This window comes from Balearica regulorum, chromosome 5, assembly GCF_011004875.1.
Source record: "Balearica regulorum gibbericeps isolate bBalReg1 chromosome 5, bBalReg1.pri, whole genome shotgun sequence".
Taxonomy (NCBI): domain Eukaryota; kingdom Metazoa; phylum Chordata; class Aves; order Gruiformes; family Gruidae; genus Balearica; species Balearica regulorum.
Window position 1 is genome coordinate 5,895,060 of NC_046188.1, and position 27,623 is coordinate 5,922,682.

The window sequence follows — 27,623 nt, forward strand, 5'->3', positions numbered from 1 at the left end:
AGTCTTGAAAGAGAAGGTAAAAAACTGTTCTGTTTGCCACATTAAAACTCAGTTAAAAGTGAAGTCTTGTTTGTACATACAGTTAAAATTCTAATGGTCATCTTAATCTAAAAATGCATACTTTTCTAATGAATCAAACTCCTCAGCTTTAGTACTACACACTTATGATCACCAGCCCTTAAAACAAAAGCTTTCCCTTACAGGTTTATATTTTTCTTCTTTCTGAAAAAAATACCAAGCCTTCTACAAGTCCCCTTTCTAATGGGATTCCAAGATACAGGTTTTACTTCGTTTTTGTGACAAGGGAAAGCCAATAGAGAGTTGGGTCTGTCTTGATACTTAGTGACTGTCTCAGGCTTAAGCCTTAGCTGGAGTCAAGCTACCTGAACTCTGTCTCCCTGGCTTTCACAGGCTGTTGAAACTATTGGTTAGGTGTGCCTGAGCTAACGCTACTGATGCCCATGACAGCCTCCCTCAGTGTCTCCTCCTGAGGCAATAGCATTGCTCTTACACTGAGTCAGCCTTTAGTTCTGTGTTGCATTTCTCCAAACTGAATTTACTACTGAAGTTTACTGCTGATTCAGCTATTTGAGTCATTAGCAAGTGCCATTCAGGAAACTCTCATCAGCACTCTTAACCTTTAGATGAGGGCTGATCTTTCACTCACCAGGTATGACAGCAAAACTACCTGATTCTCTTCACTTTGTCTTTATTCTGTACCTCAAATCATAGAATCACAGAATGGTTTGGGTTGGAAGGGACCTTAAAGATCATCTAGTTCTAACTCCCCTGCTGCAGGCAGGGACACCCTCCACTAGACCATATTGCCCAATGTTGCTGGCAAATTGGTAAATGGAAGTTAGTCATCCTCGTGTGGTTACACACATCCATCTGATCCTTTCAGGGACAGGAACTGTAACAATAATTATACAAGTCACATTTCAGGGTTAAGAAAGAAGAGCAGCATCAGTCATGTATATTTACAAGATGAAGTGGAAGGAAAATTTTCCACAGTATGTGAAAAGATACAGGTATGAACAGAGCCACCTACTTGTTTATTCAGAATTTCCAAGCTGCTTACAGAGAACATGGCAACTATCTAAAAAGCTCCTTTGAAGAACCACACTCTGAGGCTTTGCTTGTTGTGGAAAGGTGTGTAGTAAAGTCCAATGAGAAGCAATTCAAGAGTACGTGCATTTTGCAGCAGAGAGTAGTACAAAGTGCTGCACAGCAGTCTTACCTGTCATGGCAACACTTAGTTAAACAATGACAGGGTGACTGTTGCTGTCAGGTTCTTTTCCAAATTAAATAACTAAGTTATCAGAATATAGGCTCAATCTGGTTATGAGAATTGAGCTTTATCTACAGTAAGGAAAAAAAATCTATTATTTCCATTGACTGCATATGAGAAAAGAGGAAAAAAAGTAAGCATTAGAAGGAAAAAAGTATTTTACATTTATTCACAAGAGGAGGGTCAAAGAAGAAAAAAAGCAGGAAAATAATAAGCTATTTTAGTTTTGAAATTTCCCTTAGCTTTAGAAACAGAAATCTAGCAGGCGCCTCTATTTGATCTGAAATTAGGCATTGCTACCTTTTAACCATAACAGGGAACATTAGAAGCTATTTCTAGTCCAGAAGGACTCTGATTACAGCATAAAAACTACTGCAAACTCCCCTTTGCAGCTATTTTTGTAGCCATAACCTAGTTGCAGGAGAAATTCCAACTGGGATAACCAATGAGACAACCACATTGCATTTAACAATTAACTTACTAATTTGAAGCTAGTTACTTAAGAACACTTAATGACACATTTGTGCAATACCACTAATTTAGTCCACACCTGATAGGGTGAATGCCAACTTTCAGGAATTTGGCTACTGAGAATTAGTATTACTTGTTGCTGTGTCAATCTGTGGAAATTCACCAGAGGAAGAAGCCCAAAAAGTAGCTACTCATTGCAACAGAGACCACATAAAGACGTAAAAATGCAGCTGGACAGCACAACATCATTAAACTTCAAATGTTGAAGACCATGGGTTTTTTTCTAAATATATAGCACTGTGTGAGGCAAATCACTTGGTAAAATTTAAGCTCCAGAAGGGCTCTAGCTGGATCTGAGATTATTTAAGAGAGGACTACTGAACAAAAGAATATTAAATCTCAACAAAAAAAGCTTGCATTTAGCAGAGGTTCTAAGTACAGGACTAGGGAAAAAAAATCCACCCATGTTACAAATACTTCCTTACCCTCCAGTCTTGAACAATACCTAGGAGGAAGCACTTAAGCTCAGAGAGCAAGAACTGATCAGGTAGCTAAAACAAAGATTTGAAAGCTTCCACCAGTCAGCCTCCTGTAGCTTCAGCTGTGGGGCATGTCTGGAAAAAGTATGTATGCTCAGAATCAATGCTCTAGAACTATTCTTTGAGACAAAGGATAGCACGTGCTCCTACTTAAACCTCACTACTTTTGAGTGAGCTTACTCAGAGCAGTGAGTCTCATAACATGCCAAGGGCCACCCAGTTGGCTGACATGATTCAGAACTGCTTGCAACAGACACAGGGCCAGTACGATAGACTGAACAGCCTGCTGTGTTCAGTGACCCCGAAGGCTCCCAGGGCCAGCCTTCGGCTGCAGAGGCAGCATGCGCCTCATCCAACCTGGCCTTAAACACTTCCAGGGATGGGGCCTCCACAACCTCTCTGGGCAACCTGTTCCAGTGCCTCACCACTCTACCAGTAAAGAATTTCTTTCTAACATCTAATCTAAATCAACCTTCCTTCAGCTTAAACCCATTACCCCTTATAACTTCAGTTTAACACCAAAATGTGAAAATGCATTGCAAAACTAACAAATGGACAAGGTAAAAGTTGCTCACATCTCCAATTCAGAAAGAAGTGATTTGTAACAGTCTCATTTTGATTATTTCTGCCCAAAGCACTGGGAAGGTTCAGTTCTAAAGATACCAGAGAAGCATAAATTAGCCCATACCAAGCAGCACTTCTTGCTTCAGGCCCCACAAGTAACCTTAGTCCGGACTCTGGCCATTTATGGGAATATATAACAGAGTATAAAGTCACATACCCGCTTGGAATGTGTAATAGTAGTTCTTGCCATGCTGAAACACTTTTAAGTTCAGGGTTTTAATGGCATATGCTGTTGCTTAAGACCCAAAGCACAGGCTTTAAAAGAACACCAGAAAGTAAGACTGTATAGACCAACTCATCTCTTAGCTTAAAGTCATCCCTCCACCAAGGAGTATTTTAGAGTTACATAGATCCAACAATGACACAAGAGTAGGCTGTACAGTAAGATGCTTCCTGTCCCCTTAAGCCTCATACATCCACTGACTTACTCAGCACCTGATGAATCACTACTGTGATATTTAATAGGACTGGATGTGTCACATTCCCTGTTGTAATTATGTAGTCAGCAAGTCTACATACAGAAGCCTTGTTCAATAGAATTAATAAGGGGGCTATGGTGAGCTGCAGGTGACCAAAAAAAAAAAGCTCCAGTATCTAGTTTACATACATACATTTCCATTACTGTACCAGGACAGATTTTAGAATATGCAACTGGACTTCAGAGTTCAAAGATCAAGTTTAGCCTATTGCATCAGGATAATCATATTTTATTGTTTGTACTACCTTTACACAGTCATAAAAAAACCCTGGTTTGGATAATACCTTCATTACAACTGACTAGTACTGCTCATGAAATTATGGTAAGATTAGGCTGGTAGAAGCTCATATAAGTAACCCCTATGTAAAATTTCCCGTACGGCAGATATCCATAAGGGTATCTCCAAAAGAAATACTACTAATCTTTATTTGGTGCTGACTCTCAAAAAGGAAACATTTCAAACGGAATTTGTCTCATGCAGATCTGAAGTATGCCAAGCATCAGGTCATTTGTTAGTTCCTTCTCATCAGCAAAAACAGCTTTCTGGCCTGAGGTTAAAAGCCCCACATGCTTAAAGTGTGACTGTCCACACAGACACAATACTGCTTGGGATGCTCTCTGCCTATGTAGTCCAGGTCATCCTTAAGGAAGGGGATTTGGAATAACTACATACGCTGTTTTGCAAGTCTCTTCCTTAAGATAAAACTGTAACCATAGAAGGGAACACAAACCAGTGAATTCAACAGTGTATCATCTGAAGCATTTGTCAGCTGGAAGATGTCCTGACTTTAAAGTGCACAGTTTCAAGATTCTGAAGAGAAAAATAGTATTAGTTGTCATGACAATTTTGAGACTGTAATAGCACCAAAACCACAGTACGGAGACTGTTCTCTCCCCCTCATTTTCTTCCTTTAGTTGCACGTACCTAGAAGACAAGGACTAGCTTTTCCTCCACCCACCAGTTTTTCAAGTTACATGCAGCAAGGAAGTTACTTTTACTTAAAAATTGAGAACTACTTTGAGACAGCAACTGTTTGTAACTTTCCATCATAGAAGATCTTGCTACCTATTATGTCTAAACAGGTGGTAGGAGAGGTAAGAGCACAGCCTTACAATTCATCTAGTAAATACATTCTAATATTTGAGAACATGCCATCTACTAAGCCTTCTATTTCCAGATGGACTAGGCAGCCACCATGCAGAGCTCTTATCTTTAGTACACTGCTATTAAAGGACTCTGAAACAGTTGTTTAAAACTGGCTCTCAAGTTGCTGTGCCAACCAAAAATGGACAACTAGAATAAAGCAGGCAGCAGTATCGCAGTTTATAGTCCACTCATGTGCATATAATCGGATACAGGAAAAACTGACATCCCCTGAAGTCTCCCCTAAAGACAGTATAACAACTTCCCACTGAAAATACCATTTTAGGTGACATGTTAAGACAAGTAAGAGTTTAAAAAGAATATGAGGTGGTATTGTGTGGTATATGCATTGTCTATCCAAAGTAGATTTAAGATTCCATTTCAGCAAATTAATAGTGGGTTCAATTATAGTAAATTCACCCAGAAGCTGATAGATTCCAAACACACACAAAACCACAAAACCCATCCAAGTGATGCCTAAGTTTTTGGAAGTGAAATTTATCTTGTTTGCAGGGCTTTTAGAAAAGCAGGAAATCTGCTAATTTCATTATTTTGGGGAAAGACAGAGACCTATTGCATTAGACTACATTAACAGGTGTCAAGAGCAGCAAAGGAAGTGCTAGATGACTTTAACAGAATGCTTACATAAAGCTCAGTTTCAGTTCTAATTCTAGGTGTTTCCACAGTCTACAAAGCCCACCACTTGAGAGGTATTTTTCCCAAATACTTTTCTATATACATCAGCAACAGAAAAAATCTGAAATATTGTTTAAGGAGGTAGAATCAAAATGTACCTTAATGTGTTTCCTGTCAGTTGGTTTAACAAGCAGCTATTTCCACCAGCCAAATGCTTGTTTCTATGCTCATACCAGTTTGTCCCTCCTTGCGCTGCTCGCAAGGAAGAGATCACTCCCACACTAATAAAAGATCTTTCATTGATCCAGAATGTGCAAACTCTCCAAAAAGATACGTATTTTGTTCTTTCAGAGTTCTGGATGTCACACAGAGCTCATTTCAGTGGTTCTGTTTACAGCTGTACTGGTGTAACTAATGGGGTGACAGACTGCAGGAGAAAGCATACTCCTGAAGGTACAAACCTCCTACAAACAGTACAGTGTTGCAATTAATTCACAGGTTAAGTGAGCATTACATAGTGTTGATTGGTCAGCTAACTCCCTGGCCACCTGGAAGTTATCTACCTGTAATAATATCCTCCAAACAATATACACAAATAAAAAGTATCTTTTTAAAAAGGTGGCTAAGTAGGAAGAAATTCAGAATTTAGTAAGTGGTCAACTGGAGATTCTTACTAACAGCAGCTACTTATAGCTAAAAACACCTAATCCAAAAGATTGAGGGCATAAATACTTTTTAAAAAGAATCAGTACTGACCAACTCTAGTCTTGTTAGCTGAGGCTGAAAAGTAAGTTAACCCTAAGTGATTAATTTGGACAAGCAGAAGCCCTAGAAGAAAGACCACGTAACTGCTGCCTTCACAAGCTTTCTTTTGCTGAGCAGCCATGCTTTGCAGAAGTAGGACTTGCTTCTTTGTGCTGGGCTGCGTACTACAAGGAGAATACACATTGCTTTCTGGAAACTAGTTACAAGGAAAGACCATGCATCTACAGTCCCAATTCAGCTGGATCATGCTGATCTACAATCTGCACCTGTAACAGTCCATTATTTTAATCAACAGCTTACCAGTGCTGACAAGCTTGAGTGACACCTAGGCTGGCAGGTGGACCACGTCCAAGGACTCACCATCAGTATTGGAACCCTATTTTTTTTAATCTCTGCAAGTACGGAAAGATGTATTTTTAGTAAAAATCCAAACTGAGCAAGCCACTTGCCAGTGTCTGAAAAAGCTTGTGTATACAAGAACATAGCTCTTAACAGCTTTATTTCCTTCTTGTACTTTTTAACATGGCTACTTCTATTCTTTATCAGGAAGGAGCAGGGAGAAAGCCTTCCAAGATACAAACTAGCAACAGGTAGAATAAAAGAGGAATATTCTTACTTCAGATTGGCCATGACAGATCACTCAAAACTACTTCTGAAAACCAAGAAAACCGTGAATCTACTAACACAGGTATCGAGAAATTAGTCCAACCAGAGTTTCTCTCTGGCAAAGAGAACTAACAACAGCATATTTCAGCTCTCCAACGTCAGCAGCAATCTACATCTTAGATATGGATAGCGTGAGACACCTATTCAGTATACATTTATTCCCAGTCTGGTATCACAAAAGGCTGAAAAAGTGACCACACTGTTGCTCCAAAGTAGATATCAGAAGTTAAATATTTAAGGAGGAGTACCTTCTATTTCAGAAGCTTAACTTATTCAGAAGATTGCAGTAAGGTTCTTCAAATACAGCATGCAACCTCATTTAAAAGTTAAAACTTTAAAGACTTTTTCTCCTGTTAGTTTTCATAGCAATGAAGTATATAGTTGCCACTCCCAAAAGCACACAGGTTTTGCATTCAAGTTTTACCCTGTATATTTGATTTAGATGGGAGGTTACTCAAGGAGTAGTATTTATAATCAAGATTTGACTCTGTTAGGAAGAATACAGACTATTTAGAGATTCAGATGCAAGTTTAAATGTTTTCAATTTAAGTTTATTTCAGGAACACTAAAACCATATTTGCTCTGTAGAGTGGTGACTGGCTATATTTACACAGAAAACCACTTGTCCAATCCTGTAAAAAAAAAAAAAACCCTCTCTTCTCACCTTGAAGGATCAAAACTTCCACAGATAAAATATTTACATCAGCAGTAATGTCTACAGCTCAGAAGCCAATAAAAAAAAGCTGCATGCTGTAAGATAATTTGGAAGCCAGTTAAAGAGTATAGACAGTTTTTTAAAATTAAAGTTTACAGTACTGAAATGGCTGATGCACTAACACAGCTCATATGCGTATATGCAAACGATACATAACTAGTGTCCTGTGCCTGTCACCAAAAAAAGTTATTTACAAAGCCTACAACAGAAGGTTTGATTACTCACTAACGACAGGTAGATCTAATCCTTTGCTTTTCCAGCTGGCATTCAGACACAAACTGTTATTTTGAAAAATACGTAAGGATGCTCTCCTTCAGCAGTCGGCTGAAGTAATGTTACCACCCAGAACAGTAACTAAACTCTCATTTGACTTCAAGCACCTACTTCAAGTTTTGCAAGACAGATTGATCATTTGATTGCAGATGATGACAGCCGAAGTCCTTTGCCACATCTAAACTCAAGCTGCTGTACAAATCTTCAGCTTCTCTGTAGTACTACTGTGCGCTGTTGTTCTGCAACACTGCACAACTTCCCAGTGTAGTTGTGATAGCCTCGCTATTGTTACCAATGTGAACTTACAGCCTTTAGAGGTAACACAGGAAATTAAGTGGATTTGAAATCAAATTCCGTATCATGCATCCCTTTGCTAGGCAACAGAAGAGAAATTAAACATCTATATTCAGATAACAGCACATGACAAAACATGCAAAAACTGGCTTTGGAATCCAATCTTAAGTAAACCCTGGCAATGGGCACCCTTCTTCCATACTTGCTAAATTAGCCAACATCAACATTTGATACAAATGTTAGCTATCATAATAGAAAATTACATAGCAGAAAGAATAAAAATAGTCTCTTACAGTACAGCTCTTATTCTGTCCAAACACAAGATTACCAAATCAGTCTTTAAAAAGGAACATTTTACGTTTGGAATTAAAAGACTGCATGATATGTGCCAAAACACCCACACACAGCTAACAGGCTAGGATGAAAGCACCAGTTACATCAGTTGAGAACTAAAACTTCTTCACTTGGTGGTAGGCTGCTAAATAACACACATCAGTCAACGCATCACTGATTTCTGCACACGTTTTCTAACACAAGGGATTGTAGTTAAGATCTGCAGCCACAAAGCACAACGAAGTCTGGATATAGTTTATTCAGTAAAAATGGGAGTACTCCTCGGAGATCTCTGAAGCTGCTAACAAGCTACTCTGACAAGCTGAGCACATAACGTCATTTTACTAACATTACTGGAAAAAGCAACTACAAAATGAAAATTATTGTTAGCTGCAGAGCTGACAGGAAACCCAATTCTGAGATTTTCCTCACACAAATATTTACGACAGAGTACTTCATGTCATAAATATTTTCATGATTATTCATATCCAGAAGATATACTGCACTGCTGCAAAACATACCCATACCAGATTCAAGAAACCACTACTAGACTTCAATGGATATAATGCACTAATTCAGGCTTCCTAAGGGTTGTTAAACTTTGTGTCTTCTCCAGCAGAAACACTCAGAATGAAATAATGACAAAGAGCATGTATGGTTATGTTTGAATAACTAAATATCCTTTTTTCTGAACATGGGAACAGGAATGTGCCAGAGCTGGGGAAACTGTAGGCAAGCATTTAACAGGTGGTTTTGTTGGGGTTTTTTTTGTTCCGCGCCCCCCCCCCCACCAAATAACTATGAAGGAACTTATTGCTCATACTTAGAAGTAAAGCACAATTTTCTCCATGACTAGTAAAGAAGGTTTAACCTTCCATTACTGACTGAACTTTACTGTTGCCAACTTCACAGTCGTAAGGATTTTTTTTCCTTTATACCTGCACAGTAAGTACTTCAGAACTTCTTATCACACTCTTTCTTGTCTGAGCAGTTTGCAATCACTTAGATAAAGCAGCTCCGTGGGAAGCATACATCTGACCTTCATTTGCACAGAAATACAGCAGTTCCACACAGACAGAGGTTCTGAACCACAAGGCAGATGTTTGCTCAACCACCACTGGAAAAATGTTGCCTATTTACTTAGCAGAAGAGAAACACCAAGGGGAAGAGCATTTTAAAAAAGGAGAACTAAAACACTTGAGACAAAACCAGAAGCTAAAAGTCTCCCAATCATCTGTAAAGTCTGACAAAGTACCACAGCATTTCATTACATACAAAGAAGCTCAATGTTAGAACAAGAATCAATCTCTAGTATTTCTAGAATATTTTGGCTGTGATTTATGCGTATTCTGAGTTCTTCTATGTGTAAAGGCAGTATGTCAAGAGCAATATGTGACTACAGAACAGAATTCTAAGGTCTCGCTTATCCCAGAAGTATCTCTTCTCATTATTTTGTCTCTCTTCAGGAAAGCCACGATACATTCAACAGTTTTATTTGGCTGCTACTTATTCTGCTATTTTTATAAAGAATACTGTAAGATACAGACATTCCTATAGTTGCCTTTTCCTACCGAGTGCCACATATATGAAGACTTTGGGCAAAATTTCTGTACATTCTGCAACTAACACACCAAAGACATTTCAAAGTACATCATTACTTACAGCCATCACCCAAGCTCTAGAATTACATATGACCAAAGACTACTGTCATCTTAGAGTGCCATGATGCTTTTGTGTGAGCTGTTTTAAAATAAAGAAGCCTTGTGCTAATTTGCACAAACTAAGACCAAGAAGTATATCCCCAGGTGACTCTCCTGTACTGCCTCTACAAGACCTTTAGTACTAACAAAGTACACATAACACAAATACTGCTGCTTTGAAGAATGATGGTTTTTTCTAGTTGATAGCATAGAGATTAGACACTAAAAGAACTTACTATACTTGTCTCATTGTAGAGCTTCTAAAGCGTTAACTTTACAAAGTAAACAGAGTGGCTGACAACAGAAGAGTCCACTGCTCATTTCTTCCACTCAACTGTTTCCCTATACGGGATTGCACTGGGGGAAGGGGCACAGCTGCAAGGATCCAGTACAGCCAAGCTATCTTGAAGTCTTGGGGCTAGTTAACACTGACATGCATTTTGAATGTAAAATTTCAATATCATGGCATAACTCTGAGTCCTGAAGTTCATATTCCAATGTAAAGTTATTTTAAACCAAAATTAAACCCTTTCCCTGACTTGCCAAAAAGCACAGCTTTTTCATTCCATTATACTAGACATCATCCCTAAGTTGCATGAGAATGTTTATGCTCTTTGTTGAGCTGCCTAGCTTGGCGTTCTGAGGTGCTTTAAATACCATAAAAGAACAAGTCACCTCTCCTGCTGACTGACTGTATGCAGAGGTCCTTTTGCTCACGATAGCTAGATGGGTGATGTGCCGTGAACTTCCTAAGCATGCTGCTGTAACAGATATATCCAGGTGGACAAGATTTTTCTGCTAGAAATCAGAAACAAGACTGATTAGTTTTGTCACAAACTGTTATTTATTGAATGGTACTATACTTAGTACAGAGATACAAATTGTGCCTCAAAAAAAGATCAGAATGTAAGTCATGATTTGGCCAATACATTCCACAGATCAGAAATTCACATTCAAAGTGATTTTTTTGAAGTTTTGTTAACATTTTGGTTAGATTTAATATATTCTAAACAATAACTTGCTCTTCAGTTTATCTACTGCATAAAGTAGAACTACAGCACAGAATCAAAGTTCCCTCAGCACTACAAGAAATACCTCAAATCTTTATACATTTATATACATCCTCAAGCATCTTTGTATTTACAACCCAGATCCAAACACCAGAACTCTAGAGCTATCCTTCCCGTGTTGGACATCTCCTGTACTCAATCCCAAACATGCCTTACTAAACCTTCAGAGCTTATTTATACTATACACCACTAACTTCCTAGAGATCCATCCTTTTGCCTGCTGCTTTCCAAAGCATCCAATTTAATAAAATTGAAAAAAAAAAAAAACCCAAACGCCAAACACCTTCAAAACAGACCTTACGTGGAAACTACGCCTAAACTAAGAGTCAATTTCTGTGAAATTAGCACAGTGGATCTCTTAACTATACAGACAGGTCCCTCCACTGCTGCTTTAGATAAACCTATGGAATGTCTTGTAGCTGAGTAAGCACTATCAAAAAGATACTCATTACTTTGTGGAAAACTAATGGATCCGCATTACAATCAACCAGAGAATAAATTTTGTTCAAGAAGTCAAAATGTGAAACTAGCGTTAAAAAGAATATATAATTTTATTATAGGCTAGCTAGTCACTGCTAACACTTCATTAGTGTCAAAGCTAGCCTTAACAACCGATTCTCTTGATTAGGACCTCTGACAGGTGCAGATATCCTGCCTTCTGAGTCCACACCTTCAGAGAGCGTCCGTCAGACGCAGGTTAGGACCGGACAGGACTACATTCCCCCACACACAAGCCGAAAAGCACTCGGCCCCTGTCAACACTAGTCTTCCCCTGCCCTTGCTGCGTCTTCCTGTGAAGGGATGACCTCAGCCGCCTGGCAGGAGGCCAGGCTGCCATCACAACTGCCAGCACCATGTGCAGAAGCGAACAGGCAGCAAGAGACGGTCACGTCCCCCTCCCCGGGCTTCACCCCGAATGCGTCATGGGCAGCAGGGGATGATTAATGGGGACGGAACACCGCCTTCCTCCGAGGGAAGCACAGCCTCCCGTGCCCCACCCGCACCGGCTGATGGACCGGCGTGAGGGAAAAGCGGCACGGGCGGCGCCTGCAGCCCCTACCTGCAGCCCCGGCGGTGTCTCTGCTAGGGCGCTCGGCAGCGACCGCGACGGGCGGGCCGCCTCAGCGCCGCCACTCGACTCCGGCGGGCTCCGGAGGGAGAGCCGGGGAGAAATGGCTGCTGGCTGGTCCGCGCCTCACCGGGCCGCTCGGCCGACCGACGCCTCCGCGCCCTCCCGACAGGCGGTTCCGCCGCGCGCCGCCAGAGGCGCCGCCGCCCCTCCATGGCCTCCGCTTCACTTCCGGGTCCGGCCGGGCCCGCTCCTACGCCATCGCCGCCGAGCGGGAGAAGGGGCGACGCGGCCGCCACCACCATCCAAGGCGGGGAAGGTGGGCCGCAGGGAAGAAACGAGGCGCGGCCTCTTCGGAGCGCGGGAGGAGTTTGTCCGTCGCCTGTGCCCGCAGCTCCCCCGCTCCCCCCCGCGGGAGAGGCGCCAACCACTCCCGCTGCCTTCCTCCCGCGGCCTAAAATGGGAAAGAGCCGCACACAAAATGGCGCCGGGAGGCTGACCGCGGCGCATGCGCTCTGCACGTCCCGGGCCGCCGCCGCCGCAGGACGCCGTCTCCGCCCCCCGCCGCCCCCCTCCCTCTCTCTCGTCCCCGCCCCACCGCGTCTCCAAGAGACGGTCGACACCAATCAGATCGCGCCGTTGTTCTTCCTGTCCTCCGCTCGCGACCAATCACCGCGCCTAGAGCTACATCCGGATCCAACTCCTACCAATCAACCGTGGGGGACGCTGACTTCACTTCAATCTTCACCAATCGGCTGGCGTTCCAAAGGAGCACCAATCAAAAGTCTCTGTGGCTCTACCTGCGTCGATGGCTGGCCAATACCTTCTGCCGGCCTCCTTGTGACCAATAGAGATGCTGTCCGCGGCGCCCAATCCAGGCGGGGCAGAGCCCCCGGGGCGTCACGAGGGGGCCAATGGGAGTTCAAGCAGGACAGATTCTGCTCAACAGCTTGTTATTGGGCTCGGCGCTGGTGATTCGGTGCGAGTCCGGGCTGGAGGGGGTGGAGCGGGGCCGCGCTTCAGCCGCCGCCGCTCGCGGGGCTGTCGTCGTCTCAGAGGGGGCCGCGGCGCTGGGAGCGCGGCGGGGCCGGGCCGGGCAGTGCGGGGCTGCCCACTTCGCTCCGAGTTTCCAGGTAGGAGGCAGCGAGGGCAGCGGGCGCCTCGGCAGCCGCAACTCCGCCGCCGTCCCGGGGGAGGGGGCGCGGAGCAGCGTTGGGAGCTCCCCCCCCCCCCCCCCCCGGCCCGCATCAACGCGCCCTTCCACCCCGTGAAGGACCGGGGACGCCCGCCGCTCCCCTCACGGCGAGGACGGGGATTCCCTTCCCCGCCGAACTCCGCCCCGTGCCCCCTCCGAGAGCCCCGGCCGCCTCCCCCCGCCGCCGTCCCCGGGGCTGCCCCGACGCTTGGCGGCGGGGACCGCCCGCCCGCCCTGCCCTCCATCCTCAGCCCCCTCAGCCGCGCGGCGCCGGCCCGCCCCCGCTCCGCCTCCCCTGCCCCGGGCCAGGGGCTGCGGCGTCCCGGCGGGCTGCCCGGGCGGCCGGCCGCGGCGGGTGTCAGGGGGGCGGGAGCCAGAAGTCCGCCCGGCCGGCGGGTGAGGGGGGCGGGGAGGAGGGACTCGGCGCGTCCCTCCGCGGGCCGCAGAAAGTTGCGAGGGCCGGGAAGGGGTGGGGAAGGCGGTGGCGGCGGGCCCTGCCGCACCCCCCCCCCCCTCCTCTGGCGAGGAGCTGCCCGTGTGGGGCGGCGGGTTTCCCTCCCGGTTTGAACGCGTGCCCCGACCCCTCCGCCCTGAGGCGGGGAGCGGGAGCAATGGCGACGTGACACACCGAGGGGCCGCCGGGCGGGAAGCGGCGGGCGGCGGCCGCGGCCCCGCTCCCTCCGCGGCCCGGCCGGGCTGGGACGGGCGGCGGCTCCCGCCCGCCCGCGCTGGGCTCCCCTCGCAGCCCGCCCGCCCCCTCACGGGGAGACCCACGTTCGCTCGGGTGCGCCTTCACCGCTCCCTCCCTCTTGTTTTGCAGTGGTTTCCCGTGCGTTCGCGGGGAGGAGAAGTCTTTGAGCTGGAATCCCTCAAATAACCTTTAAAGATGAAGGTAGGCTGACTCCGGAGCAGGGAACGGCTGCCTTTCCCCGCTCGTTAGTTACTCTGGCGATTTCATTTTTAATGGCACGTCTCGGCTGAGCAACAGTAGGATATCGCTGGCCGGGGTTTCGGTGCATGCTGCGAATCCTGTTTCTGCTCTCCAGCTGAGGTGTGGGTGAGCGAAGCTCTTATCGTCTTGCAGTAGTAGTCTGAAAATGCACAACGTCTTTGAGTTGTTGTCCTTTGGGCTACTGTCTTTAAATGTTTCCTGTATCAGCAGCTGCTATTGCAAGTTTGCAAAACCACAGCTTTTGTCCCGCCTTAGCTGTTGCCGGTTTTTTTCAGTACAGAGGCTTAACAATTGCAGTATAATTCACAAAAGAGAGGAAAACTTTTTTTGCCTTCAGAAATGAAGAAATAATAATTTTTTTAGAAAAAACTTATAACAGAAAAACTGTTATTTACTATTCTATGCTGACTTCCTGACTTGATAGACATTTTCAACATGGTAATTTTGTTGGTGTTTATCAGTTGCTACAAACATGATAAAGTCAAATGTAGAGTAATAAAGTTCAGATTAAGGAAAACGTGATGAGAAATATTTCTTTCTCTTAAAATGCAGAAGCAATTAAACTTTGATAAAGGCATTTCAGGAAAGAAAAATACTAGTTAAAAGCTGTTTGAAAGATTACAAGAAATTTCTCTAGAGGTCTCCTTTTAGTCAACAGGCAAAAAATATCCTGTAGATGGAATGTTATAGACTTAATTGTAAGTATTGGGATGATAGCAGTCTTAAATGTTTTAAATAATCTGTGTCATTGGATTGGTTATAGCTGAAAAAAGTACAATTATCTATTATGCTGCCTTTTTTGCAGTTGAAATACTTTCCTTTTGTATGCTGTATAGGAATTACTTGAATTAGTAGTCACTCCTACACATTATTATCCATTTTATAAGGAGATGTTCCAAATATCAGTTCAATACCCTCCAAGATATTTCTAGGAGAGTAATTAGGCTCACAAATTTGGGGGGTGGGGTCGTCAACATCAACAAAACTTCCTGTAACCTGTTAGTTGGTTTTTTTTTTTTCTTTTAAAGAATAGTCTGATTGCAATTCCACGTACATACATTGTTTATCGCTTAAAAGTCAATAGTTCTAAAAATTTAGATGTAAAATTAAATACATAATGATGTACCTGTAAAAATAAATAAGAATAACTAAACTTTGTTCTTATTTTTTGTTTCTTAATAGGCAGCAGATGAGCCTGCCTACCTGACAGTGGGAACTGATGTCAGTGCCAAGTACCGTGGTGCCTTCTGTGAGGCAAAGATTAAAACAGTGAAAAGGCTTGTGAAAGTCAAGGTAGTATACTGTGATTGTTGCTGATTTTATTAAAGCATTGTGTTGAAAGAACTGTCAGGACATCCTAGTCCTGAAGATTAGGAAATGTTCATTACCTCACTGTATGAATTTTAAAAAACACTTGAATGTTGTTTTTCATATTTTGGTGTTGGGTTTGGGGTGGGTTTTGGTTGTTTTTTTTTCTTCTTTTGGGGGGTATGTGGATTTTTTTTTTATTTTTCTAGAAGGCTGCTGGAACAAGAACGAGCTTTCAAATTACCTATTCTTGCTACGTCTTTCCTGATCATGGTTGTCTTCTGTTTGTGAATGCATCAGTTTCACAGCAATCAGTTTTGATGTCACAAATAGAGGATTATGGCTTTACATGAGTAATGAGGAATAAAAGAGCAACCTCTTCAGAAGCAGAAGTTCCATTTCATTCCAGCTGACATTCTAGTTTTACAGCTTACAACTTAAGAGGCAATACCAAAATAAATCAACATAAGAGCAAAAAAGATGGCAATAATTAGTTTCTTAGACCAGGTTTTAGAAGTGTCCAGGATAACATTTGTTAGGTTTTGAGCATCTTGCTGCCACTTCTAAAACAGTATGCTCTGGCTGTAGCTGAGTTTCTACGCCTGCATAGTACTGGCACATAATATTTATTCACATTTACAGGTCTTATGCCAAAACAACAACAACAACAACAAAAAGTAATTATTTTGGTTTTGCAGTGCTGTTGTTGATGCTAGTATGGGAAAATAGGAATAAAATGTAGTTAAATAAAAATTGAGAATTCAAAGTAAATATAGAAATTGTTCTTCTGCTTTGTTTTGTCAAAATCTTCCCACTTCCTACTTTCTTGTCTGCTGTCCAGGATATGTAAATAAGGCATTAGTGACCCCAAAACCCCTAACAAATAGAGATGAAAGCTTCTTTTTATAACTGCACATCTAAGTTTTCGTGCGCTTTAATGCTTAGATCAAGTAGAAAAAGCTATCAGCCTCTTCAGTTACATATATAGATCATATCACTTTATCAGAGTGCTTTTCATGATAAGAAAAAACCACACAATTCAGATCTTGGAGTCTTTTTCCCTGTCCTTGATGAGAGCTTTCAGAAATTTCTGATGTTCTTTGAAATCTGTGTTAATGAGAAGCTCTGTAGGAAGCAGTGTGCTGCCCTTCCTGGTCTCACATCTTTGATTTTGTGTCTGTATCTTTGGTCAGATAAAGTATTTAGTCTGTTGATAGGTGTCAGTTTCTTTTTCTCATTAGAATCTTATGCTTTATTATTCCATGATAAGAATTGGATGTATATGGGGCTGCTTGGTGGACTTAGTGGAAATTCCTGTTGCTGTATCCCAATTATAACAATTGAAGTTTTAACAAGCTAAGCCTGATATTGTAATTAAGAGTGTAGGCACACCCCAGCACACTTGCCAAGAGTGCAAAGAGTCCAAAAAGTCCGGTAACCTTTTCCTGAGTAGCAGGACAACCTGTATTCATCTCTATGCCGATAAAAAAATGTAAATAAAAATTGCATAAACTGCATTATTAACCAGAATGTGTGTTAATACCAATGTTATTTTAGCACGCCACTAGCAGTGTTTTATACATACAGCCACAGTGTAGAATGTGGTTGGGAAATGATTGGGGGAGCTAGAAAACATCTTTATAGGTGGAAAGGAAGCTCCTGGAACTTTTGATTCCTGAAAAGAAATAGATATTTTGGTATTTTTTATTAAAACACCGTACGTGTTTTTGATATAACAAACAGCAGTGAAAGAGTTAACAATGTTGACATCTAAATAGTCATCTTTTATGTTTCTAAACTGAGTCTCTGCAAACTCAGGGATTCAAGTTGCGTAGGCTTACATTCACTCTGTCTCATCAGCGTTACCTTCTCAAACGTAGGGTTGTAAAGGGAGAAGCATAGTTGACTTACACTGTAACTGATCCTTATTTTCATTACACTTGTGGTGATTCACATCTTTACCATAAAAACTTTCTCTTGCTCAAGGTAGCAGAAATGGTGGTATTGTGGTCAGTTTGGTGGTTTTTTTGATAATGTTTGATAAAGAGAGCTTTTTATTTTGGTTGTAGTTTAGCACTCAATATGTTGTTAAAAAAGTGCTACAGTTGAAGTAGAGAGAGAGAGAGAGAAAGCCTGCTTAATCTTCTGATCTGGAAGCCCACTTCCAGGTATGTCCTGGATTGTATCAATATCCAAACTCTTTGCTTTGGAATGGCTGATGTTTGATTTGCCCCATTCTTTAATTATGATGTTTCAGATTAAACATTAAATGTGGTACTTGGGGCTTCCTGTGAGTAAAAGCATTCATTGCAAGTGTTTTGTGTTAATAAAGTTCAAGTCCATTTAACTGATAAAAATCTTGTTTTCCAAATTATTATTACTATAAATACAGTTTTGTATGCTATTAAAAATAAGATATATATATATATATAAAAAAATGTTTATGAATATCTTTCAGGTGGTCCTGAAGGGGGATAACTCAACTCAGTTAGTGCAGGATGACCAAGTGAAAGGACCTTTAAGAGTATGTATATTGCATGCCTTTTTTTTTAAATCACACAATTGATTTGTAAAATTCTACTTTTTGATGCTGTTTATGTGAGTACCTGTTCTAAAGAGTTTAAATCAACAGGAAGAGGCTTATTGCTTTAGATTAGATTGATTCTGAGTAATTAGTCGTAACTCTTGCAGTTTTTAGAGGCAGTTTATGCTTCTCCATGTAGTATACTTTATATGCAAACAGTTTTGCATGCATAATGATTTTTGTATCTTCTTATAAGATACAGAACTTTTCATAAGTAATGAAACTTTTAAACTTCTTATAAGTAACGGAGAACTTGATAACAAAGCTAAGTTCAAGCCTGTTAGACAACAGTAAATACGATTGCTCCAAATATGTTTTAAAATACTTTATGTATTTTATATCAAATATGTGTTGATTTGTATTTGTATATGTAACAGCTGTCTGCTGAAATATATAGCTGCATTATAAATCACTGAATGCAAATAGAACTCTTTAGAGATCAACGTTTTTGTATTTGTCTTTTCTCTGTAGCTACTGCAAGAGCACCAATGCATGTTGTAGTCTGCTACTGAAATTCTGATCTGGCTGACAGTATAACAATGTTTAAAGTATAAGAAATAGTAATTGCATGCACATCAGTAATAATTACTTTGATTGAATATTTGAATATTTATCTCCAATTAGCCTTCTATTATTTCTTGTGATGATGTAAGTCATGCTGAAATTAGATGTTCTGGGTTTCTTACTGCTTTACTGTCTACTTGCAGTTCAGCGTTCATGCTTAAGGACCTTTGTTCTTACTAGCTAAGTAATTAAATTTTGCGAAGTAACGTTTAGCTAAAATGATTCCTTAAAAAAATAAATCTAGCTTGCTGGAAGAATTAATGCCTCAGTGTGTTTTTCTCCATTATATGGGTTTGGGATTACATGTAACCTTGAGATACTCCTTTTTGCAGGTTGGTGCAATGGTTGAAACCAAAATGCCTGATGGATCCTTTCAAGAAGCTGTTATCAGCAAGTTGACAGATGCTAGTTGGTATACTGTAGGTGAGTAGCCACATGCTTTCATTACAGTCACTAATCTTTGAAGAATACATTTCTAATTATAGGTAATAATGTAAGTAATTATATCTTGTATTGTAATATTTGAGATAGAGTTTGTAGGGGACTTTATAGTCTTCCAGGTCTTGTTTCCTTATCCATTTAAAATAGCATAATAATTATTTGATGTTCAGGGTAGTTGTGCTGTTGCAAAAGTAATTGCAGGGCTGAACAATCAAGTTTTATTTGGCGATACTGATGTTAGTGTCACTCGCTGGAATTCAGAATAATTTTTGCGGATTTTAAGACATAAACCTGGTAATTGCACTTCTAGCTGAAAGCCTGTGGCATGTAATCAATGACTGAAATGCAAGCCTTTCACTGTATGCAACCTTGTACACAAGAAAAGCACCACTATGTTCTGTGTAGAGTTGAGGGTTGTGGGTTTTTTTATGAAACAATAGAAGAAAGGATTTTATTTTTTCTTTAGAAAAGAATTGACACATCACACCTTAAAAAGAAAAGAGGGTACATTCACTTATAATGTGAATAACTGATTTAAAATAGTTTTCAAATAATGATTATATCTAAAGTGAAATAGAAAACTACTTTGCTTCTCATGTTGGAGGCTCAGGCATTTTTCAGTTTTTGAAATAGAAACCTCAGAATGCAGAGGCAGCGATATTTCAGTGTTGAACAAAAATTCATTGCAAGATAAATTTCTTTATTTTGAATAATTAGAATTGCTCATTCTGATCTCTAGATTTTTCTGAAACAGCTTTAAGAGTAGACCTAGCAACATTCAAGTATTATTAGATAAGCAAATAAAAAACCCACAGTATTTGGATCAAAGAGCTTTGCAAGCACCCATCCGGTTTTGCACAAAAACTTTCTTACAGCACTGGAGTGTTATATTTGCTAATAGCAGCATGGAGAGAACATGCTCCTCTTAATTGTCTTGCAGGTGCTACTCTTGGCATTGCTTTTGAGATTGGTACTTGTAAATTGAAACTGTTTGTTTCTTACTAGCTGCCTTGTATACTGAATGTATTCAGCTTTACTTCATATTCTTTTGTACTCTCTTGAGGAGTCCTCTGTCACATGGAGTGTCAATTATTTTGATTCATTAACCCCTTTTTTAAGATATAAAGAAGATATTTTCAGTAATCCATAATTTCCATTGCAGTAGGTGAGGTTACGTTATCTTTGGTGGGATCAGGATAAGGCTCTCACTGCAGACAATTTGGAAGGATTTATCACTTTATGATTATTATTGTATTGCGTGCTTTAAATATAAGCCACTTGACTTACCAGTTGACAAAGCTCATTGCTCTTTGCATTTTTCTTCAAGATTATAACATTACTGTAAAATTGTAGATTTAGCTGTAAAATTGTAGTGTACATCAGGTCAGGGAGGAAAAGGAGGATTACTTTGGAGTGCAGAAGATTTAAAATCTACTTGGTTTAGTACTATGATGTGACATACTCAATGTAGAATGCTGGACCTTCAACTTTGCTTTATATTGACTTAGAGGTTCACTGTTCTGATACAGAAGAGGTAAGAAACACAGTCTTGCACTAATAATTTCATGGTTTATGAATTAGCATTTCCATTTTAAAACTCTTATTTTAGTTTTAAAGTAGCATTTTTAGTTAATTCTATTTGAATTTGGACCAGAAGATTTACATCAGTAAACCAACCCTACATATTCCTGCTTCAGTGATTAAAAAAGGCTTTAAACTATTAATCGATAAACATACTCTTCATCTTACATTTGACAGTTAAACCTTAAATCCCCTGTTTTGGGAGTGAGTTTTGTCTCTGCCTTTTTTTCTTTTTTTTTTTCTTTCTTTGCTTTTTTCTTCTTTTTTTTCTTTCTTTTTCTTTTGAGCAGTACACTTCTACCAAAAATCTTTACTTGATGAGCAGGTAATTTGAACAGTGAATACTGTATTAGTAGATTGTTGTTTAGATTTAACAAGTTGTTGAACTCTCCCCAGTAATATAAATCACGCAATGCATGATTTTTACTTGATACATTTACTAAGGTGCAGTTTCTTAGAAACTTGAACCAATGGTTAATTTATTATTGTCATTTTCTTTCCCCAAAAAATATTTTTTTGACAGACAGAATAGGGAAAATAAACTCATGTTTTCCACATGCAAATGTATTAAGACTGCTAGATAGCATATAGACTATATATGCCTACGACTACGAAAATACAATTGTAACACATTGGAATTATATTTAGATCTTATGAACGTTTTTGTGAGTTGTATGTGGTGCTGTGCTTATTGATGTTGAAAGTGAAGGTAACATTGACCAGAGTAAGAGATCGTGAAGTTTGTGTCATTAAAAAAATAGTTATTTTACTTTTAAAATTGGGGATGCATTCAAGATTGAGTGTAAAAACATTGAGGTGTGAAAAATAAGCCTTGTCTTTTGCCTGCTGCTTCTATTGTATCTTTCTGCAAAGTTTTGGATAGACATTAGCTGTATGTTCATACATTAGCTGTATGTTCATGTTGCTGTGAAGCAAATACAGTTGAATCGGTTCCTTTTTAATATATAGCGGGTCATACTTCTCGGCAGTCTTACTGACTGATTCAAAGCTAAAGAGTTGAGAGGGAAGTGGATTAAACAGCCTTTAGATTTCTAGAATGTCTTCCTGAATGTGGTCAGGCTTGAGATGGAAAGCACAAGGGAAAGCTTGTGTTTCAGTAGTATGTGCTTTTCCTTTGTGATTTATTTTCTGTGTTACGTAACATCTCTGTCTCCGTGATCTAAAGTGGACTGATATGGATAGGGAAACCAGTAATATATACAAACATTTTCAAAGTATTAAGTACAAATATCTAAAAAATCCAGCAAAACAAACTGCATGCATGTCTAGTGAGAAGCAATGAGGTTCACCTTTGCAAATCAGGTTCTCTATTTCAGATAGGTATCTAAAGAAGAAGAAAAGTCAGCAGAAACAACTTTGCTTTGTTCAATAAGGTGAACCAGTATAAATGCTATGTCGAGTTTGCTGTGGTAGGCGACTTTGCCACCAACATAATGAAAGAGCCACAAAGATGATCAGTTAGTCTATTTTAACAGTATCTCTTGTCTATTAGTGATGTTCATGTACCCAAAATAAATAGGGATTATTTTTATTGTAGCTGCCATGGAATCACTTTTTCACCTATTTTTACATAGTGATGAGGTTACTGTAGTCATTTAGTTGTATTGAAATTTTCAGCTGTGATTTGGAAATATTTTTGAAATTGCCTTTGAAATTCAGCTTTTCCGTATAAGTAGGTGAAGAAACAAAAGCCGTTTGGAGTGAAAGTTTAACAATGTCTGAAAAATGCCATTGCACGTGTCAGCCCTCTCATCTGCTCAATTGCATCTAAAGTAGGATGACAATAATAGTGTTTTAAGTTCTTTGGATAACATATGGCTCGGTTGGAAGTTTTAATCTTTAAAACGAACTTACTTAATTTACAAATTTTAAAGTGCTGCATTGATGCTTTTGAAGTGCTGAATATATGGCTAGGTGATAATTGCATAGAATTAGAATGATCTATCAGATCTGCTTTCAGCTGAGCCAGGTTTGAATTACAGCTTACTTAGCATAACATCCACCTGATTCTTCCACCTGGTTCTCTGTTAACTTGTAAAATGTTTCAGGTAAATACTGAAACAATGTCTGAAATTACTTAAAAAAAACCCCCGACACAAAACCCAGACCACACCTTACAAAGTGCATAGCTATATTTTCTTTCTTTCATGTTCTCGGGAGTCTTACAAGCATTACCAGAATTTCAGAAAACAGAAATCCTTATGTATATGTTCTTTAAGGAAGCACACTTGTATCCCTTCTGTACAGATCTAGAAGTGATGTAATGTCTATATAAAAGTGAGAAACAGTATTTCAATTGAGCAAGCATCTGAAGAGTTACTGTTAGAATGGCCTTTTTTAATTGCCCCATCAAAACAGAAGTGTCATCTCTCTCTTGTCAAAACTCAGGTCAATAATTTGCATGTGCTTAGATCTCTTGTTAAGTTAACCATATATACAACTTTAAACAAAAGAAAAACCAGATCAGATACATTGAGCTTTGTGCCGTGTATTTTGCTAGATAGAATCATAGAGAAGTTTTTCTAAAGAGAGAAAGAGAAAACATGTATTAATTTTTGGTATTTTTTTCCTCTGAAATGAGTAGGAAATAGGGAGAATAAAACCAAAACAGTGAGAGGCGTTTGAGGTTCCTAGCAGACCTTGCTGTCAACAGGAGGGCTTTATATACTGTTTCAAGTGAAAGGGAGCATGAATCTTTATTTTTTGAGAGTTACGGCTTTCAGGCTTCATCTAGTACTTTTATGTAAGAGAAGACATGTCTTTTCCCCTTTTAAAAGTTATCATGAAATGGCAAAATATTTTAACATAAATAGTAAAGAATTTGTTTTTCTCATTCTTTTCAATACTGCATGAGTTTGCAAAGCCAACAGAGTTTTTCCTTTTTGGCTCTAGTATGGTGTTGTACCTCAACATGGCCCAACTTTGGCTGTGCTGTAAGCCAGGCACCGCTTCTGAGACACCCCTGTGAGCCCCATACCTCTGCTTGTGCTGCTTTCCAGCCTCATGCGGTAGCTGCCTCCTCTCACGTAGTCACTGTGGCAGTTTGCAGGGAATGCTGAGTGTGTGCTGAGAGGAGTTAGATCCCTGAGAGCTCTTCCTTGTGCAAGTGGAGTTTTGGGTAGTCCACTTGAGGCGTTCGGAAAATGAAGTACAGTCTCAGCCAGCAGTTGCATCGTTTAGGAGAAACCAGGACTGCGTTTAGGAGAAACAGGAGACAGAAACAAAAGGTATGAAGTGTTTGGTTCTAGTCCTCTCATGTTGCATGGGTTTTGAAAATTCCAATCCATAATTCTGAGAGTATTTATGAGAAAATGAACCAACAGTGATGTCCTAGGACTTTCAGGAGCAAGGTTGTTAACAGGAGCTATTTATAGTCCCATTTTCCTATTTAAAAAGAAAAAATACTTCCTCTGCTATGTGGAGGTGTCTGTGCTAACATGAAAAATTTACCTGGTCCTGACTGTGCTACAAATTTAAGCTCCTAACATGTCTTATTCCTGCATGGAGGGTGATAAAAGCTATCAGTGCCACCACTTAGAACTTGAACAGCACACGTCTTGTAGTATGCTCAAGGCACTAGTCATGTTTGCGTGGCCGGTTTGACCAGTTCTTCCCAGCATCCTGTTGAGTTCTATATCCCAGAAACATCACTTCATCTTCGGGCTGTGCATGTGTCATCTGGGAATCCAAAACCACAAGTGTGGCAGGGGAACTGTCCAGTTGTCTCCACTTCACTGGTGCCCTACACCACCCTAACCCATCATAAATTTGTTCTTTTTGTCTTCAAAATGTTGCTTGGCTGGATTTTGAGGACATGCTGTATTTGCCTGGAGTCCTTCCATGGGCCATGTCGTCGTTCAAGTGCACCTGTGACACATAGAAACTGTGCAATAGTTGTGTTGCTTTCTGGAGAATCTAGAAAAAAAGAATAGCACTGCATTTTGAACTTAGGTGTGTTTACACAATTTGCAGGTAGAGGAGCAGATGTGATGGTGAAAAACTGTATTAACTGAACCTTGTTAGAAATCAACTGGATAGAACCTTTGTTTATAAAACTACCGTTGTTACAATGTGGACTGACTGTTACAAAAAAAATTGTGTACGAACAATACTGTAAGGAGGTAGATTTTTTTTTTTCTGTAATCTCTTTATATATAACAATAGTAAGATTACTGTAACATCTCAGAAAAAACAGTTTTAGACAGGTTTTTGTAAGGTGATAGTCTTCTGTGAGTAGACGCAAAGGTTGCACTTGTAAGTTTTCAGTGATACTTCATATACTTTTTTTTTTTAATTGAGTTCTGTAGTCTCTCCAGTAGCACCATACACTGCAGTATCTTGCTCTTAAGCCCTCTTACAGTGATGAATCGGTAGTTAGTACAGTCCTTGTCTACGAGGTCATTCAACAAGTGTTGCATGACTCTTGGTACTTTCTATATTGTTTCCACAGCTGAAAACCAAAAATCTGCAAAACTTGCCTGTATTCATTGATATATTTATAGGTAGCATCTCTGTTAGTTCACAAATTACTGCTTTGTCAGGCAGCTAGTGAAAATAATTAAGTGTACATAGTGACACTGGAGCAGCTTTTACTTCTTGGTACGTAGTTTCATTGTCTTGGTAGATAAAAATTTCTGAATGGGATGAGGAATGAGAAAAAAAACATTTACTTGCGCTGCAGTATAGAATCTGTCCTTCTTTGGGCAGCAACAGTACCATAACTTGTTGGATTTGGAGTTAGCAAGCAAATGCAGCCTTAAGGGTTGTTTTCCCTATTCACTTGCCTGTTACAGGACTGCCTTGTTCTGGTAACACTGATTGCTCTGTGTGTAAGTAATATCGTAGCTATTATGAGGATGTTATCGCTAGTGTCCCGTTATGTTCTCTTTTTTCTTTCTTTCTCTCTCTCTCTTTCTCTCTCTCTTTCTTTCATCTTAGGGATACTTATAAACTAGATGTAGTTAAACTGATCTGCAGTATTTTGTGGCAAGTTTCTTCACAGTTCCTAAAATGATTTTGATTAGTCGACTTGTTAATATTTCTTATATAAATAAATAAGAACCAGTGTTGAGACAGTATTTTTGTTAGGATAGGAGTAGTATTATTTTTGTTAATGGCATATACAGACCTGCTATAGACAGGGAATGGAAGATACCTGGCTCTTCAATAGTGGGTTGAAAGTTGCACTGTTTAATGAGTTTTTGTGATTAAAAGTTTTCTCAACTTTTAATCGAGAGAATTTTTTTCTAACTTTTGGGAAGTATTGCATTGATTCCAGCTGGGAAGCTTTGTTTTTCTTTTTCTGTCATAGCTTTGGGTTGCCTAGGCTTCCACAAACAGAAAAAAAAAATCAATTTCATTTCTTTCCTGTTATCAACAAGGTTGGGATGCAGCAAAATTCTGAAATTTTCCATTTTATTTCCACTGTGCAAATATGCTCCATATGGAGTGTATTGAACTTCATTCTTGGGACTAGAACAAGCGTTATAACAGAGACTGTTCCTCCAGGTTGTGCTGCTTAGTCATCTTTTTTCCCCTTCTGTCAGTGTTCTTCATTAAGCAGCATATTTGGAAGAAAGGCCTCTGGCCAGCAGAAACTTTGCTTTTCTTTCTGTCCTTTCTACTTTATGTTGACTCTTCAATAGTAGTATCTAGGTTCCTGGCTAGTGTGTATCATTCTCTTTCCAGAAGTATTTACCGAAGTAGTCAGCTGGTACACCTTGTTTCCCCAACAAGTACGTGCCTGCTACAAGATTAGGCAATGGTAGTACTTAAAGGGCTTCTGCTTTTTTTGTACTTGTTCTTTTGGAAGGACAGGATTGTAAGTTCCTCTTCTAAGATAAATATTGTGGCACTGTAAACACATCTTTTGATGACTACGTCACATGTGTATGGGGGGGATATCTCCCTGTCTTCCGTTCCTGTTTCCTTCCCTCTAGCACAACTGATACTGTTCAGTAAATTCTTTCTTACAGAATACAACCTCTAGAATTTCTGCTGGTTTGGAGTTGTAACAATAACCTGTTTAAGGCATAATACAGTAATTCAAGTTATTCAACATTAATTTAACAGTTTTTAATTTGTGTTTTTGTTAGTACTAGGCATTTTATTTAAACAGTCTTACTTGTGGGTGAGGTTAAAAAGAGGAATGAATTTGCAGCTTAGAGTCTTTTAAGTTCTTCTGACATGACTGCTATCATAGTATCAAAGTATCGCATAGCCAAAAAACATGCTGTCTGCCCTACTGCTTATATTTATTAAATCCTTAATATATAATACTGTACATTGAAAAGATGTTCTCTTAAAGCCTCTAGGACTAGCATTAAAAACTCATGCATAGGGTGGCAGTAACATGAATGGTACTTTGGTGAAGTAGATTTTTCTTAAAAGTGAGATGGAAACCACAAGGCCTACTTAGTTTAAGAAAGGTACATATTTTTAAAAGTGACAAGACTACCAATGTGTGTTTCTGATTACCCTTTCAGTAAGGCACAGACAAGTGATTTCCCTAGAAGAGAAGCAAGTTTAAAGTTGCTACAATTACAAAATATTTCCTGCATTGTGATTAATGGGAGAGACTTCTTACTTGGCCCCACTTTAGGAATTCAAATAATTGATTTTTTTGTATGAAAATTATGCTATTCTTTCTCCATTGACCCTTTATAAAGTGATCACTAATTTAGCTAAGGAAATCTTTCTTTTTATACTGTTATGTTATACACTGTTGTTCCACAAAGATGTTGTCTTGCTCTGAGTTGTGCAGCTATGCTGTCAGTTGCAGGTGCTGTTGCATGTGTGCACAACATAAATTGTTGTAGAATGAGCAGACAATTTCTTATGTATCTAAACACTCTTACATATCAAAGATTAAGTTTCAGTTTGTCCTTGAAGCATTTTAGTGACTTTGAA

At 40.0% G+C, this 27,623-nt stretch overlaps 1 protein-coding gene and 1 long non-coding RNA gene across 3 annotated transcripts in view; one reads left to right on the forward strand and one right to left on the reverse strand.

The window, feature by feature from the left end:
- Window positions 1–7,146: 7,146 nt before the first annotated feature.
- On the reverse strand, window positions 7,147–12,607 carry LOC142601968 (uncharacterized). Its single transcript, XR_012835528.1, has 2 exons — window positions 12,060–12,607; window positions 7,147–10,724 (listed from the first exon to the last, which is right to left on the reverse strand). It is a non-coding gene; the product is annotated as an uncharacterized LOC142601968 (long non-coding RNA).
- Window positions 12,608–12,648: 41 nt separating this feature from the next.
- The window catches only part of ARID4A (AT-rich interaction domain 4A), a 49,984-nt gene continuing 35,009 nt past the window's right edge, over window positions 12,649–27,623 (forward strand). The window contains exons 1-5 of one of the 2 annotated variants that reach the window (XM_075753303.1): window positions 12,649–13,201; window positions 14,084–14,155; window positions 15,398–15,508; window positions 17,982–18,047; window positions 19,004–19,094. In XM_075753303.1, coding sequence (XP_075609418.1) covers window positions 14,150–14,155; window positions 15,398–15,508; window positions 17,982–18,047; window positions 19,004–19,094 — 274 coding nt within the window. In that variant the 5' untranslated portion in view covers window positions 12,649–13,201; window positions 14,084–14,149. The remainder of the gene's footprint in view (window positions 13,202–14,083; window positions 14,156–15,397; window positions 15,509–17,981; window positions 18,048–19,003; window positions 19,095–27,623) is intronic. The other variant, XM_075753302.1, reaches the window with a different exon arrangement.